A 19,684-nucleotide genomic window follows, 5' to 3' on the forward strand; every position below is an offset into this window, starting at 1 on the left:
ATTATCTAATAAACACAGAAAAAATCATTAGTTTTAATGTAATTAATTGAAATCTTTAAATGGCAAAAGTTACATATATTATATCGTTTTAATAAATGCAAAAATTGTAGAAGTCACTGTCCTTGACTGCAAAGCATTAAAATTATATATTAATAATACAATTTTAAATAGATCTAAATCCTTAAAAATTTAAATAATGATCAGATATGTCATTTGTGCTCAGAGAAGAGATACAATCTTTAATTTTAGAATACCAAGAAAAATAAGAACATTAAGATATTAACACTTCTGGAAGTACACCAAACTAAATTCGAAAGCAGATTCATTGACTTAAATTATATTGTTATTAAACAGGTTTAAAAAGTAACTGAAATAAATAAGCTAAATAATGAAATAAAATGATATAAAAAGTTTGCTCTGTCTCTTTGTAAGAAAAGAGAAATAAGTTTATGAAGTAAAAATAAATGTATTAGAAAAGAAAAACATAATTATTAAATATATTAAGTGATAAAACCCAAAATATACTGAAAGGCTGAAAATCTCAATGTCGTTTTAAGTGATTTTATAGGAAAAAAATAGAAAATTTCCAAAATTCAGTAAAGGAAGAAATCTGTATGGTAAAAGTTGAAAAAGATGTCAAAGAATTACACACAAAAAAGCATTAGGCTAGATGGTTTTATGATGAGTTATTTTATTTTATTTTATTTTTATTTTTTATTTTTTTTTCGTTTTTTTGTTTTTTTTTTTAAAGATTTCATTTATTTATATTTATTTTTTTTTTAGAGAGGGAAGGGAGGGAGATAGAGAGAGAGAGAGAGAAACATCAATGTGCGGTTGCTGGGGGTTATGGCCTGCAACCCAGGAATGTACCCTGGCTGGGAATCGAACCTGGGACACTTTGGTTCCCAGCCCGCGCTCAATCCACTGAGCTACGCCAGCCAGGATGATGAGTTATTTTAAATCTTGACAAAGAGATAATTTTTAAACTATAGAAATTGTTACAAATCATATAAACAGGTAAAAAGCTAACTCAAATGGTTTTACAAAGGTAACAGAACCCTTCTATGTAAAATTGCTAAAGTTAAAAAAAGCTTAGGGATCAACTGCACTTACAAATATAGATATGAAGTCACAACTGAAATACCAGCAACCCATGCCCAGCTCTATCTTAACAGAAAAGCATACAGCATGTGAGTATAGATTTGTTTTTTCAGAATTGTAGGGGCTATTCAGTATTAGAAACGCTATTAATATAAATCATCACATTAATAGAAAAATAAGAAAAAGCATAGGATCATCATGATGGATGTTTAAATGCCATATGAAAAACCTCTGGTTTGTTTACACAAAAAGAAATGCTTCTTTCTCTCTAAAATGCCATGAAGTTAAGGGAGTACTGACAAAGCTGGAAAAAATCTGAATGATCTTTGATTGTTAAGGCTTACTATTTCTTCTATATCAAGAACATCTACCATGCAGGAGGAATAAAAGTATAAACTGTAATTAAAAAAATGGAAAACTCATAAAAAGAAGATATATACATGGCCAATAAAAACATTAAATGCTCAAGAGCAGTTGTAATTTTAAGAAAATATAATCATTGATATTTGCTATGAAATTGGGAATAACTAAGAAAAATAAAAACACTCAGTTTTAATAGGGCTGCTCTGAAACCTGTATAAAACAGGCCATTAGTATTTGTTGACTGCGTTAATAAATATGCTTCTGGGAAGAGTAAACTTATTAACTTTTCTCCAGGCAAGTTGGGTAATTTGTATCATTTACATTTTTTCATATCCTTAAATAGTATCTTATGTTGATTTATGATAAAAATGTAATAGGAGTGTATAGATTTATTTATAATGATAATTATTACATCATTACTTATGGTAAATGATGAAAATAACTTGAACATCAAATAATAAGATGATTAATAGATTATTAAATATCATTCTGAAAATACTGTGCACTGAATGTTAAATTCACATTTTTGAAAATTATTTAATGGCATGAGAAATGCTCACAATATAAAAGAAAGTGGAAAAAGCAGCTTAAGTAACAGCATATCCAGTAGGACCCCAATTTAACTACTACATGTGACATGCATGTATGTGTGTGTGTTTATGGAAAAGAAAATACTCCAAAACATAACTAGTGTTCAGTTATTGTGTGGTCAGATAATAGATGGTTTAAATTTTTGCTTTAACGATTTTTACCAATTGTCTAATTTTTTTACAGTGACCATGGATTACATTTATAATAAAAATTTTTAGCTGTAAAAGGAAACAAGTGATTTCAGGAAAACAAGAAAGACTAGTGTATGCCAACTATATGCACATGGTCTTTAAAATACTTCTGGCTGTATAATTATAACCTCTTTTAATATGTTTATTTAATGGCTACATAAACCAATGGCTACATAAACCATTGGCTGCCAAGTTAAAGTTTATTAAAATACTTGCAAAATGTGTACATATCTGTCTTTAAATACCAACATATATGTAGGTCTGTACTGATACATGGATACGATCAAGACAAGACAACTCGGCACGAGTCACTACATGGCTCAGATAGGATGTCCTCAACAACGTTCATTCATAAAAAAATTGGAGCCCCCAGAAACAAATATCATGTGAGTTCTTTTAAATGAAATAGTATATCAATCAGACATGGAACTTAAAGTACAGACTAGAGTTTTTCAACTTTTTAAAATCCTAACCCATAGGAAGAAATATAGTTTACATATATCCTGGCAAATATGTACATGTGTGCATGCACTGGGTATGAAACAAAAATTTCACCAACCAGTACTAATACTTACTGCTTGCCATTCTTTTTATTCTATTCTATTTTTTAATTTATTGATTTGAGAGAGAGGGGAGAAGGAGAGAGAGAGAGAGAAACACCAATTTTGTTGTTTCACTTATTTATGCATTCATTGGTGGCTTCTTGTAGGTGCCCTGACCAGGGATGGAACTAGTGACCTTGGCGTATCAGGAGGACGCTCTGACCGACTGAGCTTCCCAACCAGGGCCTATTCCAGCCCATTCCAAATCTTTCAAATTGTCAGTTGTGACCACAGAATTGATTTTATGATCCCCTAATAAGTTGTGACACACAGGCTGAAGGACTAACCTCCAGGGCAGACCTCAGTTAGTAACCGGGACAGACGACGCACTAATGTTCCAAACCTCAAAAGGAGAGGCTGAGCCTGAAGACAAGTATCATCATCAAACATATGTGAGAAGCCACCTCCTATTTGCTTACAAGTTCCAAAGGGCAACTGGAGTAGCAAGTGCCCTACGTGCAGACCGAAGAAAAGGCTGAAACACAAGGGAAACATTACAAGGATAAAAGGAAATCCATCCTATTAATTCTTGGTGGGTCTATGTATTCACTTATCATTTTTTCTGTACGATTACTTCTAAATATCTCATTATATTTTAAATTATGTTTTCTGTCTGCCTTTCCCATCAGACATGAACTCCTTACTCACTTTTGAATTCTCAGAGTCAAGTAAATTTCTGGTACAAAGTTGCCACCAAATAAAGGCCTAAGGAATTAATTAATAAATGAATGAACCATATGCCTTGAAATTTGGTTCTGTAATCCTGGGGCCAAAGTGACACAACATAAAAGAAAATGGGTTTATTCTTCTTAACTGACAATAGGACATTAACAGGTTTTTTTCTTACTTCAGATATAAAAATCTTTAAGAAGGCCAGGAAAGTTGTAATAGCTTCCAAATGAGAAGGCATTCCAATTTCTGATAAATTAAATTTATGAATCAATGAAGTGGAAATATTTAATGCTTAAAACAAAGTCTCACTTTTTTTTCCTATTTGCTTGTATTCTTTTTATTCCCCTTTTATTATGTATATTAGGATTAGATTTTTTTAACCTTACACATACGCATCTATATGTAGAGAAAGGAGAACGTTACTCACTTTCTCAGACTGGAAAATTTAACAATAGAACCACATGTAAACCACAAAGTCATAAATCTCATAATATTTTTTCCCAATCACCAATTTAAGTACAATGCTAAAAGATTCCTTCCTGCCATCATTCACATTAATTGGGAGACCATGATCCCCTCTTTTGGAATGTGAGTCTCGGATTCCCCTATAAACCACATACACACCGAGCATACATAGCCTGCTGCCGCAGGGCTGCCTGACCACTGAACACTGAGAAACCACCACAAGGGAACTGCATGGTGATCAGGAAACCTGGTCCATACCAAGTACGTGAAGAAAGGAAAGGTAGCTGGTGTGTGTGTGTGTGTGTGTGTGTGTGTGTGTGTGTGAGATTATAACAATAAAAATAGACTTGCTATTCAGAAACAATTTAGGATTCTTGACAATTGTGATGATGCAGAAATAAAACTGAAAAATGAAGGTATCGCCACATGGTTGGAGGGTATCCATTATCATGGAGAGAGCCGGAAGGTTCGTTAGAGAAAAGACATCTGATCATGACTGGGAATGTCTTTCTCATACAACATTTCTTACTGTTTCTCTAAAGAAGTAACTGCAAAATATTAGTATCTTCACACATGCGTGCGCACACACATACGCACACAGCAGTGAGGCCTTCCTTCTGGGTCAGCGCTGATGCAGTGGCTGGACTTGATGAACACTTACGTAGAAACTGTCGAGTATTCAGTGAATGATTAAACCAACAAAGGAGTGAGTGATTGCAGAGAGTCTTTTTCCCTCGTGTGCTGTTTCAGCCTTGCCATCTAGGGAATGGAGCCATGTCTGGGAATGGGCTGAATGAAGGATGACATAGAACGAGCTAAATCATTTGAAAAAAAAAACCTTCATAAAGATAAAACCCAAGAGCTCCATTACTTTATGAAAGTCTTATCTGGAAAAGAGAAAAGAAACAATTTCTCAATTGTTTATAATAACACTGTTATGCCCTTTCTTCTTAGATCATTTACTTGAGTAAATGGAAAGTTTCCCTGTCAGCCTCGCTGAAATTAGTGGCATCACCTCTTGCCCTTCCCCGTAAGCGCTCTGAAAATTAGTGCTGCGATTTCAAGGTTCAGGGTGAAACACGGAGAAATTAATGGGATTCGGAGGAGGACTGTAAAGTCACAGACTCCAGTAGGAGATATTTGCAATCTTATTCGAAAATGCTAATTCTTCTTTTGGAGAGTGGCAATTTCCGCGGCTCGGTAGTGATGATTATTATTTTAGGGTTTTCTTCGATTCAAGTGGTTTTTCCTGTTTCAGAAAAGAGTTTTCTTTTTCCCACCATAACACCAGACTCATGACTAGTTAACAAGAAACAAACGATGTTAAATTTCAGAATGACTCAGAGTCAAAAAAAAACTTTCCTTCGAGTGAAATGCTGCTGCAGTGATCTGATTGGCTGATGGCGTCTGGGTGGCTGTGAAAGGGATGTTCAGACTCCGGAATCTGAATGCAAATATGGTGCAGATAGATTTTTAATTGCCTTCGTGGTTAAGTGGTACATGTGTTATAAATGCCAGTTAAGTGGATTTTCATGTCATCTACTCCAAACATCTTCATTTTAAAAATTTAGTACCCAAAGTTTCTTTCAGGACCTTTGAGTTCTGCTCAAATAAATGCATCCAACTGATTTTAAACAGCCTGGAGAATAGTTTACGGAGTTTGGAATTCATAGGAGTCTCTGCTACGGTTTTTCCTATATCACATAAAATGGCCATTTCTACCATTGCAGTTGAAGAAAAGAATGTGATTATTGTAAAAGTTGTAATTTTGGGTTTCATGATCCAATGCAAATGGTTGTGGTCTGGGGGAAGTTAACCTATTCTAAACTTGACATCCTGAGCTGGAATTAATTGCTCATTAGAAGCAGAAAAGATTTCTGTTTTTTACTGTAATGTTAGTACAGTATAGCATTTTTTGACATATTATGGAAAAATAGTGTAGTTCTGAAATTTCTTTTTCTGCCTTTTGGTATTTTGGTTTGGGTTTGAGCCAGAGATAGGCTAACTTATTTGATTATAGCATAAAAAGAATGATTACATTTTGACTTTTCAGAGAACTGAAGAAACGATACCCAAATCTGGTGTTGGCTCAATAGTATGGGGTTAAAAAAACAAAGTAAGAGTGATAATTAAAGAGGAGTTCAGCGGAGGTAGAAAACCGATTTTACAGTGCTTATAAATGACTAATCAGAGATTCCCTTTCTTCCAAACTTCTCGAAAGTTTCAGAGCATCTGCCCCGGTGATCCTCCTTTCTTTCTAGTCCCAGAGTTAACGCAGGTGAGAAAATCAGCCTGGCTCATGATTGTGTGACTACGGTGCAAAGTCTTAGAACTTTAGTTTTCTTACCTGTAAATAGGATTAAAGCTACAACTACCTTGTGGAATTGTTGTCTGGATTAATTGATAGAAGGCATTCTCACAGCATCTGGTAGAATCCTCACTGAGTACATGATGCCCTTGTTGATACTCATCTGGCTGTTGTGTAATTTATGGAGTAAATAATTTGCAAATATTCTCTTTGTGTTTCCCTCTCCCTCTTATTTTAAGACCTTACCTAGGCCCTGGTGTTTCTTTGCTTTAGGGTTTTTGCAGAGCTGAAAGCAGAAGCTTCTAAGTTCCTTCTGGTCTTTGGTCTTTGATTTTAGCATAAGGTCATTAAAAAGATTAGGTGTGCCCCCAGGGTCAGGGATGAAAGGGGTGCGATTTTGAAGGAAAAGTTTGTGTGTGGGAGAGGGAAATAGATCTTGACCTTTTTGACCGAGGGACTTTGACAAAGTGCCTTATGACCAGGCTTGATCGTCACTACCTAAAGGGATGAGGACCGTCTCAGTGGTCGCCAGAGCCAGCTTGACCAGAAGGTCTCCCAGATGCTTTGCATGTTGTATGATGTCCTGCGACATTGTAATGAAGCTCCGATAATGATTAAGATGGAATGGTTGTCGGGCTAATGGAGCATATTACTTCCAAACAACTCGGTGTGTGTACCACTTAAATTCCTCACATTTATCGAATGCTTGCTACATGCCAGACAATATTCTTCACCTGTAGTAATCACTCGATTGTCACAATACTATTACATCAATTTTAAGGAAGCCTGAGAGGTTAAATAAATTGCCCAAATTTCCAACTGGTAAGCAGTGTAGCCTGCACGTGAGTCTAGGCTGTCCAGCCTCAGAACCCATGCTCTCATACATTATACTGAGATGTTTTCCATACCTGCCATATTATTATATTTCAAATTAAGGTCATCTGTGCATTTAGAAAGACCAGGTGGGAAGGAAGGAGCGGTTTAGAGGAGCTGTCTCCAGGGCAGAGTTTTAGATGCTGCCGACTGAGGAGTCATGGTTCGTGTTAGTTGCAGCAACTGGCCACGGACCACAGAGGACAGACTTAGAAATGAAAGGTTTCCTCTGGGGAGCGTGAGGACCAGCTTGCAGGAGAAATCAGTGCCACTCTTAGGATCAGATCATCGCTCACCATACGCCAGCCAGACTGAGACATCTGGGGCCTTCAGCTCTGTGTATAAAAGAGAAATGCTGGAGAAACTTCAGGCTGTGGAGTAGCAACAAGACATCAAGAATGTGACCTCAAGGCCAGGGGCCCTTCCTCTGTTTCCTAAGTGGCAGTTTCTAGGGGTAGAGTCCATTAGCCTCCCTCCTGCTCCCTTCTCATAGACTTCCTCTAAGTAGGTAATTTTGCTCTTAATCAGGTTAATCAAATGTCTTCTTCAAACAGAGACGTCTCTGGGGGAGTGTTAAGGACCTTTATGGGTCAGATTTTGCCTCCTCCCCTCCCCAAGATGAACTGCACCGAGAGAATGGTGACATTGATGGGGGGTGTGGGGAGAGGTAACTGGGCTCCTGAACCCTTTAGGGGAAAGGGTGGGCCTAAGTGGTGTGCCATGATGGGGAGTTGGGGGTGATTAAGAGTCAGGAAACCTGGGGAGACACTCTCCAAGACTGGTAAATGGGAAGGGACTAGAAAATATCTCAAAAGTGTATCAGGGAAAGGGGTAAAAAGGGAATTTCTTTCTCCTCCTCTTGGCTCAGACGGCTCCCTGCTCTCGCTCCTAGGTTACTGTTCTGTGATTACCATGAGGTTACCGGATTTTAGTGGGCTTTTGTGGCCTGGTCTGGGGCCCTACAACCAATATTTTTTTTTCCTATAGGAAAGCATTCCCATTTCCAAATTGGCAATTTCTAAATGGGTTTCTGAAACACAGTTTATATCTATGTTGGGGATTGCCTATAAACATGTTGTCTCCTTTCAAAATGATTTACGCTCTGTTTAAAAGCTACAAATTCACTCATATGGTCTTCTCCCATAGAGCTAATATGTCAACATGTTCCTGCGAAACCCTCATTGAAACATAAACAAAATAAAGCTACCAAAAAAAACCACTTCAACTTATTTTTGCCTTCTTTCCTCAAATTTTCACTACTTCCTGAAATCTAGGTGTCACAACTCTTTGAGTGCATTTAATGTTCTACCACTACCAAGTTTGCTAAAACTTCAAAATCCACTATGCACACAGTAGGGTTTTTTTCCTGCCTTGGAACCTCTTCTGATCCCCCGTGCAGCTATTTTAGGAACTCAGGGGCAATACGAGTCTGCTGATGGAGGGGCACCCTGGGAGGGAGATGTTCATGGAGCTCGAGAGGCTCATTGGCAGCGAGGGGGCCAGTTATTTCATGGTGGGGGCCACGCTACAGCAGTTTCTGGATGTGTACAGCTGATGACTCCAGTTCTTTACTTCATTCCATATTTTAAAGATTTGCATAATGGATTTTTAAAAATTGAGATACAATTGACATGTAATTCATTAGTTTTAGGTGTACAGCATAATAATTTTGACATACGTATATCGAATATGATCTGGTCACACACACACAGATACTCTAAGAGGATGTAAGATACAGCAATGCTACCCAAAGCATGAGTCACTTTTAGTCCTTTCAAAGAATTCTATTGCCTTTTCCTGGAGCAAATTCTTAGCTTTGGGGTAAGTCAAACTTTCACTTGCCATATGGGTTCCTGGGATAACCCAAAGATACTGGGCTAGTAGCCAAAAATTCTTCTTTTTCTTTTTACCTAGCCAATGATGGCAGCAAGTTTAAGACTGTAATAGATCTGTTCTTTCTCAGGATAAACAGGAAAATATCTGAAGAAAAAGGCCTTTTCTTTTTCCTAAAAAAATCTAGGATGATGGAGAAAGTTCATATTGTTGTTAGAACTAGACATTAGAGTAGACAAGACCTAATTGTGTCTGATATCAGTTTTCTCTTTCTGTTAATAGCACATTTATGCTTTGGGGACTATCTTTTTTCCTATGTTTGTTCATGGACTTTATGTAGGTCTGTTTCCACTTTCTATTTCCAGGGGTGGCCTTGTGACCTGGTTCTGGTCATTAAGAGTACTACATCTTTCTGGCCATAGGTGTTTAGAAGTAGACATGTGACCCAGGTTGAGTCAGTAAGTTACTGACTGTTGCATTGAACATCAGTTCTAGGACTTCCTGGATGTATCAGAGGTGAGACAATCTCTTTCTACAGAGTTGGGTTGAAGCTGCTGGTGGCTGTCTTGCCACCAGATGGGGGACCCCCCTGAGAATGGTGCCTGCAGAGAGTATAGCAAAACTGAGAGATGGAAAAAGAATCCAAATAGCCTGTATGGAAGAGCTGGATCCAGCTTTACCTGAAGTCTGATATGCCAATGGGCTTTAAAATCATATAAACCCATACAATTTCCTTTTGTGCTTAGGGCAGTTTGTATTAGGTTTCTGTTCTTTGCAGAGCCATTGACTATTCAAACACTGTTTATCAATGTCCTTAGTTTTAATCAGATGCCAGTAAGGAGCAGGGAAGGAAAACGCAGCCTCATCTCAATGCTTGTATTGGACCACTGAAAGCAGGAGCTCACTGCTTTCAGAGGAGCTCACTCCTCTTTTTTCTCATTTTTAGAAAATAACATTCTGATGGTTTTTATACTTGGGTGGCCATTACACACTCCATCCTAAATCCCTTTCTCAAGATGGTTAGCATGATCTCAGCATCCTGTTCTCCCTTTCCTCTGACTGTAGAATTTACTGGATGTGTCTTTCATCGTCCAGACAGCTGCCAAGAATGGTCCCTTAGGTTGGTTGCTAGACCATCTTCATTATAGGGTGAACAAATCTTTCAGAATGTTTTCATTTACTCACCCAACCATCACCTTCCTGAATCAACCCCCTTTGCCAGAAAAATGAATCAACATGTCTCTTATGACAGTGGAAACTAGCATACCTCCTTCCCACCCATGTGTCTACAAACCTCATCTTTAGATAAACATTTTTCTAATTTAGTCAAAGAGTTAAAAAAAAAGCCAGGAGGAGGTATGGTATACTCCATGCAGCTCTTTACAAAAGACAATAATGCAGGTAGTAATAATTTTCTAAAACTCTAGAGCCATCTTATTTCCGAAATTACTTACAGGATATTCATGTGGTTGTTAAATAAGCAGATAATCTTTATCTGCTAATTAAAAAAAAAATCCTGCTTATTGCCAGAGGACTGTGACAGCCTTAACAAGTTTTACAGAAAATAAAATGCCAGCAGATAACAGGTATTATGTTTTCTTTTGGCAAATATTAACACTTCCCAGCTAGCATATCTTGCTTACTTAATTGGGCCTATAAAAACTCACCAGGCCTTTTCACTTGGAGCCATTGAAATTTGTTCTTTACAGCTTTTCAGAGCCTAGCTGGGAGAACAGCTACAGAACAGACTGGCTGAAAAGATTTTTAAGGTCTCATGTCCATATTTGCAAATCTTGCAATCTGTGTGTATTCATTGATTTTAACACAAATAAAGGGGGCACATTAGGAGCTCCTTTGGGGAAAAGAAACACATCAACTTTGAGAAAAAAAGGACAAAGTACGTCTGCTGAGGCAACTCTCCAACGGTCTCCACGGCTTTCCCAGCACTCCCGACTGCACGCCCTGCCTCTGACAGGTTCACTGCCGTTCCTCTGAGCTCATTTAGAAGCTCATACCTCTCTACAAGGTAGCGTTTCTCACATATATTATTGTCCTTTTTTGTTTGGGCTCAGATGTCTGTATTTATGGCTAGATTGTGAGTTCCCTCAAGGTAGAGATAATATCGTATTCTTGTTACGAGCACCTAGTCTACACTAAGCCTGAGTAAATATTTGTTAAAATTGAAGAGGAGATGTAGAGAAAACACAAGGAAAAGAGAACAATATTGGAACAAATGAGGATCCAAGAGAACAGTGGGAAGTCTTCAGCCCTGGGCTGCTGGGCAGGCGTGATAATGGTGAGAACTACCAACAAGATGGCTGGGCAAGACTCAGAAGGTTCAAGGCCAGCCAAAGGAAGACTATTAGTTTCATTGATAAAAATATACTTTCTTTCAAGAAAGAATCATAGATCTTAATCAAGTGATTGCTTTCATCATTTTGGCTTTGAAGACTTTTGTGAGCTACTTTCTTTCTGGCTCATTTTAAAACTACTTTATATGTAGTTATTAGGTAACTTATCTTCCTGACTTCCTTCTTGATAGTTCAGAAGTTCCCCTGGATGATGGGGCTCTGGGGAGTATTTGTTAGGCCTTTCAGTGAAGTACTAGACTTGGGGAGCCCTGACAATATTTTCTGATGACACTGGTCCATGTGACAATGATCTTGTTAGAAAAGCTGAACTACTTTGGTGCTGGGAAGTGATCAGAATTAATGTTATAATTTTAGAATTGTGGGTCAAGCAACCTTGATGGCCACCTGGAGAAGCAGCTGGGGGCCCTCTCTTGGGCCCACTCATCCCCCTCGTGGACTGTTGATCAGATTTTAACAAGTGATGCTGAAAACCAGCATGATGTAGGGACCAAATCATAAAAGCTGCCTTGTTGGGTCTGGCTGACTAACAGGCGTGAAATGTTAACTTTCTAAACTTGCTTTCCTAGATCTCTCCAAACATAGCAAGACAATGGTGTGATTTCTCAGGCCTATGCTGGACAAAAGATACTAGTGTTTTTCCTTGGCTTGGGGAGGAGACAGGAAAAGATGCTGAGATTCTAATCCCCGGTTTGGAGTATCTCAGGCAATGACAAAGACCTCTCGTCTTTTATGACAGAGCATTTTCCAAGCATCCCTTTGGGACACCTTCATTCCCAATTGTCTGGGAAGCATAAAATCTGTCACTTTTGGCATCACTCAACACACCTGAGCATGGGAAACAGAATTTAAAATAGAGATACTTCTTTACTCACTAGCTTGTCTGTCTAGTTATATGTTTGCTTGGCATAGAAATAGAATTATTGAGATGGGAAGGACCCCAGTGCACAGTTACCTAGCTCAGCTTTGGTGAAGGTCAGAGAAATGTGTAAGTCCTGCTAAGGTTAGGCATTTTTTATCCTGTTGGCTTGATATAAAGAGATCACATAAAATAAAGCCAAAAAAGCAGGACTTGCTAACTCTAAAATGACTTGTCTTGTTCTGCTCAATAGTCGCTCTGAAATAGAGGACTTTTCAGTGCATTGGGCATGGTGTTCTGTTTTGGTTATGGAGGAAAATACTTCCCTTTATTTTATTGCTTGTTTGTTTGATTTGATTAAGGGGCAAGAGTTCCTCATCAAAGTCAGTCAGTCAATCTCAATTAAGTTTGAAATGCAGTGAATTGTCATCTACATTATTATTCTCTAGAAATCATTTTCTTCAGGTACCGAGAATTTAAGTGACCAGTTGCCTTATCACTGCTAATGTGACTCTGTTTAGTCCAAATGTCTGTAACAAAACCAATAAATAGCTGTTTGCTCTCACCTATAATCACAGGATGCCTACCTCTGGAAGAGGCCGAAGCTATTTGGCCGGAGGCTGGCTATCCTTCTGACACATTTCTGACAAGAGTTGTTAGAAATCTCTCATACGTGGAAGAGCCTACTGGGCCAAAGAGTTTCAGTTGCCCACACAAGAGTGCGAATGCTGAAACCAACTTTTAAACAGCAGTGTGGAAGTGCTGAGTGTCACACATGACATGCCACAGCACTGAAGTGAAACCTTCCCAGAGGGAATCAGCTTCGACCGTGGACTTGGTTCTCCTAATCCTGACCTTGTGAGCACGGATGTGAGTGTGGAAATCAGAAAAGAACACTTTCCTTCAGTAAGTTTGCCCTTCAGAAGAGCTGGTGCCCTTAGTGGCCACTGGGGATAAGAGAGTTCCTAAGAACGTGGTTCTTAAGAAAGCACTATGAACTGCAGCAGATGGCCGTGACCATCAAGGAGAGGGAGGGAGTGCTGACTCACAAGAGGACACTACCATCACCACATACAGCTGTGCTCTGGTAACAATGTTAGCAGTGAGAGCCATTGTGTATTGAGCACCAAATTCTCAGTCACATTTATTGAACACTCAGTATTCTAAGTGTGAGACATGTACTTTTAATAAGACTCCAAGCACCCTCCACTGGGGCATTTTTCTGGATGCTCAAGAGTCAAATGTACTTTGTAAGTATAGTCTTGCCTTCTTGAAAAAGGCAGGAGAATGCATCACACTACCCTGGAAAACACCAAAGGTTATCTCTTTAGGAGGTCACGATATTCTTTCCTGTTTCAGAACTCTGAAGGATTGACAGAGAATCCTCTAACACACAAATTGTTGTTGTCTCAAAATAAAATGGTCTTAGTGTCTGCTAAGAGCAGAAATATGAATTGTTCAGATGCAAGATATGAACAACTGATATTTCTGAAGATTACCGTTCTGATGCTTACTTCTAATAACCATTTTCCAAAGGTGAGATGACTTTTGTTGCATGTTCTGCTAATGCTTGCTTAGATGTCTGAGACCCCAGAAAGGGAGGACAAAAATTAAGGCTCCATAGATGATGACAATGATAACAAAGATTCTTGTCCTCTTTAAAACAGCAAACATCTGTTCTACCCCAAGCTGGTATACAAGTGCAACAGGGAGTAAATGTGGGAGCAATTAGAATGAACTAACGTACATTAGTGTGCTTTGACTTATGTGAACGGCCACTTATGCAGGAGAGGATGGCTGTGGCTGGTGCAACCTAAATATAACTTGATGTATACAGAACCTCCTTGGCCATGCTCTTTCGCTTTAAACCATCTCAGTAAAGGAGAATTCAATGATTGGAAGCAGGCATGAGCTTACCCAGTGAAGGTCGTAATCAGATGGCCTTGCTCTTCCTTCGTCGTCCTCGTATAACGTGAAGCCTTCCCTGCGAGCCTGATAATACTCCTTCCGCAACTTCTGGATGCGGTCGGCACTTCCGCTCATGGGACGGCCACTGCAAAACATAAACACACACAGTCACACCGGGTACGTCATTCTGGGGACTCACGTTTTGATCTTCTTATTAAAGAAGCTGACCTCAACATTTGGAAGATTCAATAATGTCATTCAAATATGCAAGAAAAACTGTGACATTAGTAATCACGATGAACAAAAAAACAGTCCTGACGTGCATACCTGCAGCATCAAGGGTCAGACGATCTAACTTGAGATTAATAAATGCCTTTTGAGTCAGCAGGTAAGATAAGCTGCTGACCTTTAGCACGATTAAAAGAGCCATCCTATTTTTCTTATAGCCACAGAGTTTGGCAACATTCCAGTGTGGGTATCTCATTTTCTCACCTAACTGTTGCCTATGTGACTGGTTGTTTGACCTGAAGGTCAGCTGGGACTCAGAGTGGGCATCTGTCAGTTTTCAATTCAATGGGACATGGATTTTGGGAGTGGGAGGTGAGGTATATGTACACGTGAATATATGGGAATGGGCTGGGCTGTACATGGGGAAAGGAAAGAAGGTGAAGCCATGCCAAGAAGTAAGAAGGAAAACAGAAAGCTGGTGACAATAGAATGTCTCATCTTGGTGACCTGTCCAAGGTTGTCTCTATTTTAGCCACACTTTTCTCTCGGGAATTACAGCTTCCCCAGTGACCCCTCTTCTCAGCCCCAAACTGGTCAGCCAGTGCCTCCCTTTCAGCTAGTATTTGTCCCCATCATTTCAACAGAAGCAACACCATGTGATACAATTCAGGGCTAGGAAACAAGAGAAGAACGATAGGCAGAACTCAACAGTTGTTCGACTTCTTTGGTTCATTTGAGGTATAACTGAGAGCCCTATTGTGTTGGACCTCAAGTTAAGATCTGGGAAAGTAAAAATGAACAATTCACAGTCCTTGTCTGCAAAAAGCACACAGTCTGGGAGTCAGGGTACTGATAGCGATAAAGAAGACTGAGGTCCACTGAGACAGGTGATAGAAGGGGTCTGCAGAGGCACTGAGAAAATATAGACTGCTGAAACTTTGACAAGGCGAGAGAGCAGGGCCACAGGAGATCTCAGAAGTCCCCCAAAAGGAGGTGACACCTTGGCTGAGTCTGCAAGGATGCATAGATACTGAACAGCTGGATAAATGAGATGAGAAAATTCTGGGTAGAGGAAAGGGGGATGCAAAGGACAGAAATGAGCAAGCATCTTGCTTTGGGGGAATGCAAGTAAGTCACTTGGGACAAGCAGAGGTCCTCAACTTCACTCGTCCTGCCGTACACACCTGTCGGTTGGTATTTGCTTTCTTCCCGCTCTCATTCAGGATGCAAATCAGAATGAAAGGGAGTGCTGGTGACCAGGGGTATCTTGAATTTACGCTAGTGACAAAAGTACATCACTTGCAAACTTTGGTATTTCAACTCAATTTGTAATAGCTCATCAACCATAATGATGCTCATGTGTCATGAGTCTGTGAGAATCCCTGCTCTAGGGCACAGGGTATATGGGAGGGAGCAGGGAGGAGAGACAGGTGTGACAGAAAGAGCAGTGGGGGCCCCACCATGAAGAGCTTTACATGCCCAGAAGATCCCCAGATATGACAGTTGAGCTTTAAGGTTAAATAAGATATCTTATAAAATAAGATCTCTGAAAGCAATAGAAAGAGGTTATCTACCATTTTGTTAAAACACTTAACAGTATACTTGTAAACTATAACAAGAGAGTGGTGAACAAGAAAGTGGTGAGGAAACATCTTTTGGAGGAAAAGCATTCTTCCCAAACTAGACTGTAAGGTAACTGAAAGCATGACCACGTGTCAATATTATCCTCTCTACAACGTTAGTACTGGGTGCTCGGCTTCCTACCTGCCCTACAGACAGTGAGCAGCTGATACCTTTGAGTAAGAAAAGACAAACCTTTACAGATCACATACCTTTATTTTTTTTTAGTGTGTATTTTAAAACCCCCAAACAATTCTGTTTCTATATCATGCCTTTTTGTTTTTTAGATTAAAGTTTTTTTCTTGAGTACTTGAAAAAGATAAGAAAAAAAAGGAAGGCCCAATATGTTTTTCTGAACACTGCGAAGCCATTGGAACCATTTCCTTCACGTGTCAGCAGGAGGAGCTGCCCGTGGCGCCTGCATCCAACGAGCAGGCTGCTGCCGATCACGTGAGTTCACGAGCCTTGCTCGAACTCCCCGAAGGACTTTAACGAACACAGTGCAAACATCACATTCATAGTCTATGAGTTTACCCAAAGAAACTGAAGCATTGAATTCAAGCAGAATGAAGTCATTAGTAATAAAAAAGAGAGAAGAAAAAAGAAACTGATAAGGCACTGTTTTAAAAAAATCTACCATTTTCCTACATTTGTGGTGGGGGAAAAAGTCATACTCAGACTACAAACTATTCTTCTATGTCTATAAATATGTAAATTTGAAAATATGAGTTTGATCAGATTTTAGCTCTCAGAGAGAGGGATTAGGGCAGGAATACAAAATCAGGTGTTTAGGAGTCAGAAAATCTCCTATGGCTGACAGGAACATGACCATTCACCCAGGAAAGAAATTTGGCCTCAGAGAAAAGGAAAAAAAAAACAACAGGAAAAATGTCTAGAAAGTCATGGACCATCTAAGTTCAAAACATGCTGTCCCTTCTCCCTCATGTGAATATTTTAAAGGAGATATGGGACACCATGCTCACCTGTCATAACCTGGGACTGCATCTCAATATTATCTTTTTTTTTCTCTCCAACTCCCATTCTACCTTTAGTCCCTATGTCGTATTTTTTCCAAGTGGGTGTTTTATATAATAAAATCAGGAATAGCAAAATCCGATTTCATTTTTTTAGCTTTTTTCTGCAGCTAACATACACAAGTTCACCATCGCATCAGTAAAAATGATATGTACAGTTACTGTAACCAAAGCAGTTAATTGATTCCATTTTGTGTTGAGAATACAGAAATTTGAAACAGAATCTAAAAATGCCTGTCATAATATTAGCAATAAGCATAATAGTTACAATTTCCAGAAATTGACATAGCAAACATACTTTTATTTACTCCATTTTCTACCCAGAGCAGACATCACTAATCAACTACAGCATTCTTTCCCAATGACCCTGGACATGGTCTTAGAACACTTCTCAGTGATAACTTCAGAAAGCTACTACCAATACACAAGAGCTGGCACTTGAGTTTATTTTTAATTCTTGTGTAATGGGTGTTCTAAATATCTCCACATATTAAATAAATTCAAGGGTAGGTTTTATCATTCTGTTCCATAGAGATGAGGAATCTGAGGCTCACGGCTAATAGATGATGATGAAGGTCTATTAGACTTGAAAAACCAGTCTTTCCACCACTGCATACTGTCTTCTAACCTGTGTCTCTTCCTTCATCCTATTTGTATCTCAGACTCTGGGTCGTCTAGCAGCATATTGGGCAAGAATGACACTTAAGGCTAGTCTTAAGCATTACTTTTCGTGGACTTTTATTTTCTTTTCTCCAATACATATTATCTGTTCTAGTTTCCTGGCTTTATGGAACTTAGTAGTGATTCTAACAAATCTTTTGCTTAATAGCTTCAGAAGTGATGTCAGGTTATGATGTAACTCAAATACTCTTGCAACCATATAAAATCAGGCAAAGCATCAGTAACCCCATCTCCAAGTTGCTAGTTAGAAAATTAGACTTTCTGTATTGGTTGTTCATGGGGTAAAGTTAGCTATTATTATTTTTTTTAAATGTCCTGTTTTAACTGTGTCTATACTTTGTGATTAATGTCACTCCTATACTTTCAACGTGCTGAAATTTTATGTTAAATGAATTTAAACAGTGCAACAAAACAGATTTATTTTGTCATAATTTATTGTAAATTATACTGCCTGTGCCTTTAAAGACAGGTGTGTAGTTAAACAGGCTCTTCCTGTAAAAGTGGAAAGCTGGGTAGCATTGAAAATTGTAATGAAGTTCTAAAACCATGTCTTTTTTTTCATAGCTACCTATGGTAATACATACCCACATGCAATACATATCACAGTAAGGCGTTATGTGCTCCTTTGAAATCTAACCTTATTCTTCCTAGTTCATAATGAATTCAAGTGAAGTACATTTTAAAATGAGTGTTCATCTGGGCATGTCGTGGTCTCCTCCCATTCTTGCTCAGGCTGGAAAAGGAGACCAATATTTATTAAGCTCCTATAATGTCCTAAATATAATATTTATCCTTTATATACTCCATCTCATTTAATCCTCATCAAATGTATGGGGATGACACTACCACTGACATGTCACAGATGAGTACGCTGAGGCTCAGAGGGGTGAAATGGCACAGCTGTTGAATGGTGGACCAGGAGTTTGTGACTCCAAAGCCAGTGTTATTTCCACCACAACACACTGCCTTTCGAGAAAGGCATTAAAATGCAGCAGGCATTTTGTAGCAGCAGTTTGCAGGCGTGTCGGGGCTGAGGGAATTTAGCAGAGCGCATTTATAGCCATACCTTTTGATACATTTTTATTTGCACAGACCTGTGCACTAAAAATAGAGATAAAAATAGCTAAAATAATAGAAATACATGCAATGAAGTCTGTATTCATTAAAGAGTGATGTTGGAGCAGTTGCAGACTGAGGTTTCTGGATAATTAATACTATATTTCTAACAGGCTTATGTGGGAAAACTGGTAGAAAACTGAATGGGGTGTAAGAGAGAATCAGTGGAAGACAAAGATCTCACATGAAAGAGAAAGAAACTCTGGTCAGGACCAGGACTGACTGGCAGCCAGGCCGCTCCTGGTAAAGTTCACCACGTACTAAGAGGGAGTCGATTGTTGACGATGAACCACTGTTGGACTTGTGAATTAATTTGGGATGATTTTGTGTGTATGCCTAAGTGGGCATGTATGTAAATACATGCACCCTAACTGTGATGAAATTATGTATGGTTAACTTCAAAGAGCTGTGTTCTTTCAGATAGCTTCAGGACACGCAGCTCTTCTTCTGAAGGAGAGGTGTTTACTTTTTTGCATTTGGTGAGTACTGCCTTCATTTGTAGGTACCAGCCTGAGGTCTAGAAGCAGTGATGTGTTTAAGCAAGAGTCTTTATAAAATGGAAACTTAACAGGAGATCCCTACATGGATGTGGTAATCCTTACAAAGTCACTGAATAAAACTGTTTAAATTAGATGAATGCATGCCAACAATAATCAGTAGAATAGGGAGTGTTTTCAAGTTTGGGGTTAGATCGATTTTTAAGTTTTTTTATGAAGTTACTATAAGATGGTATTTTGATGTTTATCATTAAATTCTTTATTACGTCCTGGCTGGCGTAGCTCAGTGGACTGAGTGCGGGCTGCGAACCAAAGTGTCGCAGGTTTGATTCCCAGTCAGGGCACATGCCTGGGTTGCAGGCCACGGCTCCCA

At 38.9% G+C, this 19,684-nt stretch overlaps 1 protein-coding gene across 1 annotated transcript in view; it reads right to left on the reverse strand.

Moving 5' to 3' along the window:
* Positions 1-19,684, reverse strand: part of PARD3B (par-3 family cell polarity regulator beta) — a 972,625-nt gene that overhangs the window by 84,404 nt on the left and 868,537 nt on the right. Inside the window, exon 21 of the mRNA XM_028510082.2 lies at positions 14,145-14,280. Coding sequence (XP_028365883.1) covers positions 14,145-14,280 — 136 coding nt within the window. The remainder of the gene's footprint in view (positions 1-14,144; positions 14,281-19,684) is intronic.

The sequence above is a fragment of the Phyllostomus discolor genome, chromosome 4, assembly GCF_004126475.2.
Source record: "Phyllostomus discolor isolate MPI-MPIP mPhyDis1 chromosome 4, mPhyDis1.pri.v3, whole genome shotgun sequence".
In the NCBI taxonomy this organism is placed as follows: Eukaryota; Metazoa; Chordata; class Mammalia; order Chiroptera; family Phyllostomidae; genus Phyllostomus; species Phyllostomus discolor.